Genomic DNA, 6,702 nt, shown 5'->3' with positions numbered 1-6,702 from the left:
TGCGTACCGCAACGAAGAGTAGCCACAACTAGAGAACGCCCGCGTGCAGCAACAAAGACCCAACGCAGCCAAATAAATAAATAAATAGACTAAGGCTATAAAACAGACACAGAGTTTATTAGAAGCACAGCACGTGTGGGAGAGCGCACAGAGAAGCAGTTTGTTTAAGAGAGAAGCAAAGCAAAGTTACACAGCCAGGGAAGATGTGTGGGTGTCCTCCCTAATGAGCACAGCAAAGAGGCAGTTAAATCATTTCTATAGGGGCAGTTTTTCCAGGTCTTTCTTTTCCTCTGGCCAACCATCTTGCTTCATTTCCCACAACTGACTGGACCAGGGCCCTCCCCAACATATGCATGCATCTTTTGGCCAAGATGGATTCCAGCATGAGGGTCTTTGGAAGATTGACAGCACCTATTATGGGATAGTGCCCCCTCCCTTTTTGACCCCTGAAGAGCCTTTCTGTGCATGGGCAGTTGAGGAAGGTCTCCTTGACCTCAACAATGATAGATGTGGTCATCTTATCTCTTTACTCCAGCAGAGCTCAACTCCTCTCTGCTCCTGCCATTAACTTTTTCCTGGAAAATGTCAGGGGAAGACAAACTCCAATTTACTCAGCTTGACAAATTCCAGCTGCTCAGCCCAGGGGCCCATCTACCTCCTACCTCAATAATATATTTATTTTTTGTTATTTGAAGGCACTAAGGCCATGCATCAAGAGACAGACAGACACACAACCCCATACAATTCCCTTCTAGAAAGGGTGAGGATCTCTTCACTCTCAAACGGAAAAAGGAGGCCCATTTTATTGCACGTGGGAGCTGGATGTAATGGGGGAGCATGAGAGGACCTGAAAGACACTACGTGCAGGCGGTGCTGAGACACAGGCCTGTGCCCCTTCCTAGGCCCCTGTGAATGCCACCTCCTCTTGGTGAGTGTTGTAACCCTGCTGGTTCATCCTTCCACGTTCAAGTCTGAAGAATGCGATCTGGCTTCCTAAGCACTGCAGAGGGGCTGAATAATGCAGCTGGTGGGAGTGGGGGGCGGTGGCGAGGGGGATGAACTCCCTGATGGTAATAACCTTGACCACCGAGAAACAGAGGTACCTGGAAACAGGAGGCAGCTAGGGAGAAAAGCATCTCATTTCTCCCTTCTGTAGACCCCTCAACAGTTCCAGGGGACTTGACCGACCCAAGATGTTGGACTACATCAGGCAAAGAAATGCACGAGAGATTACAGCATGTCAATAACATTCTGCAGGTTGGCAAAAGGATTATGTAAAAACTGTAACTTTTTCTCGGTGAGAAAGGAGGGAAAATGTAACTCACACTTACAGCCTTCACCCAGTTAGTCCCTACCCCGGGGTTCCATCTCCCAAGCCCCTGCACACACACCCACTGCCCACAGTGGGGCAGTAGATGGGTAAATTCTGGTACATCCACCCCATGAGTATCAAGCAAAAAATCAGAGTTCCACAGGGTTATCTGGACAGATTTCACTACATATTTTTTAGTGAGAAACAGAAAAGTGTGTACGAAATGATCCCATTTAAAAAAATAACCAGAGTTCCAAAAGCCCCCATATGTCTGTACATTACAACTGCACATATTTGTTGTGTCTTGTATGTAATTATGTGAGTGTGGAGAAAATCATAAAACCAGTATTTGAGCTACGGCAGATGCTGGGGGGCGTGGGGTCGTACGGAGTGAAGAACCAAAGCAACATGGAAAAGAAAATTAAAACTGCTCTAAAAAAAAAAAAAAAAAAAAAAAAAAAAAAGACGCCCCCGCGTGGGGGGGTGGTCGGCGACCCCCCCCCTGCCAATGCAGGGGACACGGGTTCGTGCCCCGGTCCGGGAAGATCCCACATGCCGCGGAGCAGCTGGGCCCGTGAGCCATGGCCGCTGGGCCTGCGCGTCCGGAACCTGTGCTCCGTAACGGGAGAGGCCACAACAGTGAGAGGCCCGCGTACCGCAAAACAAACAAACAAAAAAAACTGCTCTAAAAAATACAACCATGTGTATGTACAATATAAACTATGTAGGTTTTTTTTCTTTAATGGACAATTGTTAAAACTAAACGGTAAAAAAACAAGAGAACAGAGAACGTGTCTCAGCTTGGGAAAACGAATGCATTTACGAGCGCGGAAGAACAGAAGCCGTCAGACAAAACGATGCTATCATTCCAGCAGTCGCGGCTCTCACCCGCGAACCTCGAGGAAGACGCCTGGCGTCAAAGAGAAGCAGAGGCGCGCCGGCTGCGAGGGGTCCGAGCGGGGCTCGGCCGTAGAGGGAGAGGCGGAGGCGCGGCAGGACCGGCAGGTCGCGGACGCAGAGGGAGGCCCGGGACTCTGGGTCCGGGAGAAGGCGCGCGCCGGCGGCGACCAGGGCGACGCACGGCGGGTAGGCCCCGAGGGTCGTGGGAACCGCCCCCACGACAAACCCGGGGGGAAACGACGTGAGGATTCCACGCCCAGCGGCTCTCCACCCCTGGCAGCCGCTGGACAGTCATCCCAAACGGCCGCAGCCCTAACTGCCCCGCGAACCGGAAGTGCGGAAAGCGGCGCCGCCGGGAACCCTGGGAGAACCGTCGTTCTCCGGCACCGGAAATGAGAGGTGGCGCTCCGGGAACCGTAGGACGCCGGAGGTCGGAAGTGGGGCATCTGGACCGCCGGGAACTGTAGTTCTCCAGAGAGCGGAAACGGGGCTAGCGGCCAGGCGGCATGGCGGGGCTGGAGCTTCTGTCGGACCAGGGCTACCGGGTGGATGGGCGGCGCGCCGGGGAGCTGCGTAAGATCCAGGCGCGGATGGGTGTATTCGCGCAGGCCGACGGCTCGGCCTACATCGAGCAGGGCAACACCAAGGCGTTAGCGGTGGTCTACGGGCCTCACGAGGCGAGTGGGCGCGCGCGAGCCGGTCTTCCTCCGGGGCGGGCAGAGAAATCCGGCGGCGGCAACTGCGGGGTGCGCGGGGCCGCCAGGCTGCGCAGAGGCTCGGGAGGTGAGGCCGGCGCGCCCCTCCGTATGGGGCCGCGGCCAGAGTCCTAACAGTGTGATGCACAATGGTCCCTGCTTTTCTCATCGGCCACTGTCCTCTGCACCCTCCACTCCTTTTTGCTATTCCTAAACCCGCCAGGTGCGCTCCCACTCGCTCCCTCACCACTCAGCTCTACTCCGACGTCACCCTCCGGTGACACCTTCCCAGATCACCTTACTCACCTGTCAGATTCCCTACCCTACATTCACACACTTCCTGCTTTTCTGCACCCGCCTCCTCAGACATCAGTTTAACTTATTTCTCACCGTTTGTCTCCCCACTGGAACAAACTCCGTGAGGACAGGGACTGTAAATAAAGCCGCCTGGGTATATTGCCACTCCAGCGCTGGAGGCGTAAGGCCAGAGGGGTGGAAGAGTAAGCATGACACGCCTGCAGATCAGAAAGGCTGATGGTGGGGAGGGTGGGGAGTATTTCCAAATGAGATTGAGGGATTTGTAGAACAGGGAAAAGGTTTAGGATTTTTGCCTCATACGTGGTGGGAAGCCTTTAAAGATAAGTAGAATATGTATTGCCTAGAGAAGGCAGAATCAGACTTGATATTTGTAAACAGACTCTGATACAAACAGAGTGGGTTGGGAGAAGATGAGTCAAGGATGGAAACAGGGAGGGCTGTTAGGAGAGAGGTGAGATCCAGAGGTGATGGTAGCTTGGAGACTGGCCCAGTGGCCCTCCCCCAGGCTATGTTTTGAAGGTAAAGTAGTTGCTTGTTGAGACGCTGCAGATAGAGGGACGGGAGGGAGGGAGGCCAAGGCTCAGGGCAAGAGCCAGAGGAAGGGGTAGTGTGAGCTGGGAGGAGTGGGCTTGGCTCACGTGTCCTCCCCCAACCCTCCCTCAGATCCGGGGCTCCCGGGCACGAGCCCTGCCTGACAGGGCACTGGTGAACTGTCAGTACAGTTCTGCGACCTTCAGCACAGGTGAGCGCAAGCGGCGGCCACATGGGGACCGTAAATCCTGCGAGATGGGCCTGCAGCTGCGTCAAACCTTCGAGGCAGCCGTCCTTACACAGCTGCATCCACGCTCCCAGATTGATATCTATGTGCAGGTGAGCAGACAGCAGCCCTCAACCCAGGGAGGGGAGAGAGGAGGAGGGTGTGTGTGGGGGGGTGGGGATGGGGTCAGCGACCTAATGGACTGATGCCACTGGGGGGCGTCCCTGCAGGTGCTGCAGGCAGATGGTGGCACCTACGCGGCTTGTGTGAATGCAGCCACGCTGGCAGTGTTGGATGCAGGGATACCCATGCGGGACTTTGTGTGTGCCTGCTCAGCTGGCTTTGTGGATGGAACAGCCCTGGCAGACCTCAGCCACGTGGAGGAAGCAGCTGGTGGCCCCCAGCTGGCCCTGGCCCTGCTACCGTCCTCGGGCCAGATTGCACTGCTTGAGATGGATGCCAGGCTGCATGAGGACCAGCTGGAGCAGGTGCTAGAGGCTGCTGCCCAGGCCGCCCGAGATGTACATACCCTACTGGACCGTGTGGTCCGGCAGCACGTCCAGGAGGCCTCTATCTTGCTGGGGGACTGAGCACGTGGCCACCCAGGGCCAGAATAAAGCCCACGCACACTGCACTGTACTTTGATCTCTCCTCGCGGCACTTCTGTGTCCTCAGAGCCTGGCCTGGTGTTGGCTCCAGGGGTGACTAAGGATGCTCCCACACACATGAACCGCGTACCCCTTGCAGCCTCAGGAGTCAAAGCCTGAAGGAGGAGGGGGTGTCCCTGGGTGAGGAGAGCAGCTTGGGCCAGGAAGGGGTCAAGGCAGCTGCTGGGCAGTGAGACGTGGCCTGGTGTAATGAGCCACGCCCTGAGACCATGGAGTCTGTCATTGTCACCCCGGCACCTCCAGGGCCCTGAGCACAAGTGCTGAGGGAGCACTCAGCTGGCTGTGGCATCCCCCGTGGTGCTGTAGGGGCCCATATCCCACATCCTCTGGATTACAGCTTAGACTGAATGCTCTCTTTCCCCCTAGGAATCCCTTGGGCCTGTCCTGCTACTTACCTTGGGCTCCAAAAGTACAAGAGACACATGATCTAGCCTGGAGTCTTCTCAGCTCTGAGCCTTTCTCAGTCAGACACAGACACTCGCTGCTGCCCCACCACTGCCCCTCCCTCTTCAGACTCCCCTTCTCGCACCTCTTGCCCTCAGACCTGCCCGAGCCCCCTGCAGCCTACCCAGGGGCTGCTGCTTCTCCAATATCCCAGGCACCTCCTGGCCTGAAGAGGGGTGCGCCCCACTTTCTACTTAACACACCCCAGCTCCTTTGACACGCCTTTGGCCAGTGGTATCACTCACCTTCCTCCCTGTGGCCATCTGACCCCAATGACCTCGGTTCTGGGCACACGCTGTGATTCCACTTGGCTGTTTTTGGTGGCCGACATCCATAGGAAAGGGTCCGCCAATGCCCTGGTCTCTCAGTTCACGGAAGCCCCCTCCCTTCCCACCACGGCATTCAGACCTGTCATTGCCAGGGGCAGCACCTTCGGAAATCTTCCGGCGTCTATGCTCTGGTCGCCGCTTCCGGATTTCCTCCCACCTCCCACCTACTCATCATCCTACTCTGATTCCCCTTTGAGCCGAGCTTTCTCGAGCGGCCCGTCGTCGTCTTCACTGCCCTCCAGCGTTGCACAATGCCGTCGGCCTGCCTGGAGGACGCTCTCCGCAGACGGGGAAACCCGGACTCGGGTCCCGCTCCCTCCACAGCGGCTCTGCTCTGGGCATGCGCGGCGGCGGGGCGGGCTGACTAGGGGGACGGCGCAGGCGCAGCGGCGTGAGGGCCGTCGGGACCGGAAGTGGGGGCCGGCATCCAGCCCGGGGTCTGACAGAAGAGGCGTGCCCGGCCGGCGGCCGTACCTGACAGCGGGAGCGCGGTCTCGGAGCCGCCCGGCCCTGCGATGGGCCTCCTGTCGGACCCGGTGCGCCGGCGCGCGCTGGCCCGCCTCGTGCTGCGCCTCAACGCGCCGCTCTGGTGAGGGCGGGGGGCGGGGACCCCTCCGGCAGCGCGTGCCGGTCTCCTCCCGCCCGCCGGCATCACTCGGGGCCTCAGGCCTGGGGCTCAGCTCTCCCGTCCGGCGTCCCGGGTACCGGGACTCTGGATCCAGGTCCCGCAGACATGCTCCCTCCACCGCCAGTGCAGAGGTCGAGGCTGCGGGCCGGGGTGCCAGGGCCCCCGCTGACGCTTCGGTGGTCCCTCCGTCCCTGTCCCCGCAGCGTGCTGAGCTACGTGGCGGGCATCGCCTGGTTCCTGGCGCTGGCTTTCCCGCCGCTGACCCAGCGCACTTACATGTCGGAGAACGCCATGGGCTCCACCATGGTGGAGGAGCAGTTTGCGGGCGGAGAGCGTGCCCGAAGCTTTGCCCGGGACTTCGCTGCCCACCGCAGGAAGTCGGGGTGAGCGACAGAGCCGTGGGTATGGGGGAAGCAATGCCAGTCAAGGCCAGAGAGCTCTGCTCAGAAGCTCTCTTGGTGTTTCCAGGGCTCTGCCAGTGGCTTGGCTGGAGCGGACGATGCGGTCAGTGGGGCTGGAGGTCTACACGCAGAGTTTCTCCCGGAAACTGCCCTTTCCAGATGAGACTCACGAGCGCTATGTACTGGGGGGGGGGGGGGGGGGCGGGGCGTGGGAGGGGGGGAGGGGGGGGGGCCTGCGACCAAAAAACAC

General features: G+C 58.6%; 2 protein-coding genes across 3 annotated transcripts in view; both read left to right on the top strand.

Moving 5' to 3' along the window:
- The first annotated feature begins 2,612 nt into the window (after positions 1-2,612).
- EXOSC4 (exosome component 4) lies at positions 2,613-4,610 on the top strand. The gene is made up of 3 exons (XM_007464552.1): positions 2,613-2,889; positions 3,889-4,095; positions 4,213-4,610. The coding sequence occupies exons 1-3, from the start codon at positions 2,719-2,721 to the stop codon at positions 4,570-4,572; spliced, it is 738 nt and encodes a 245-aa protein (XP_007464614.1). The 5' UTR covers positions 2,613-2,718; the 3' UTR covers positions 4,573-4,610.
- Positions 4,611-5,826: 1,216 nt separating this feature from the next.
- The window catches only part of GPAA1 (glycosylphosphatidylinositol anchor attachment 1), a 3,836-nt gene continuing 2,960 nt past the window's right edge, over positions 5,827-6,702 (top strand). The window contains exons 1-3 of one of the 2 annotated variants that reach the window (XM_007464550.1): positions 5,827-6,012; positions 6,255-6,434; positions 6,520-6,631. In XM_007464550.1, the coding sequence (XP_007464612.1) occupies positions 5,939-6,012; positions 6,255-6,434; positions 6,520-6,631 (366 nt within the window). In that variant the 5' untranslated portion in view covers positions 5,827-5,938. The remainder of the gene's footprint in view (positions 6,013-6,254; positions 6,435-6,519; positions 6,632-6,702) is intronic. The other variant, XM_007464551.1, reaches the window with a different exon arrangement.

The sequence above is a fragment of the Lipotes vexillifer genome, unplaced genomic scaffold, assembly GCF_000442215.2.
Source record: "Lipotes vexillifer unplaced genomic scaffold, Lipotes_vexillifer_v1.1 scaffold394, whole genome shotgun sequence".
In the NCBI taxonomy this organism is placed as follows: domain Eukaryota; kingdom Metazoa; phylum Chordata; class Mammalia; order Artiodactyla; family Lipotidae; genus Lipotes; species Lipotes vexillifer.
The sequence above is the reverse complement of the archived record's forward strand: the minus strand, read 5'-3'. Positions and strand labels throughout refer to the sequence as shown.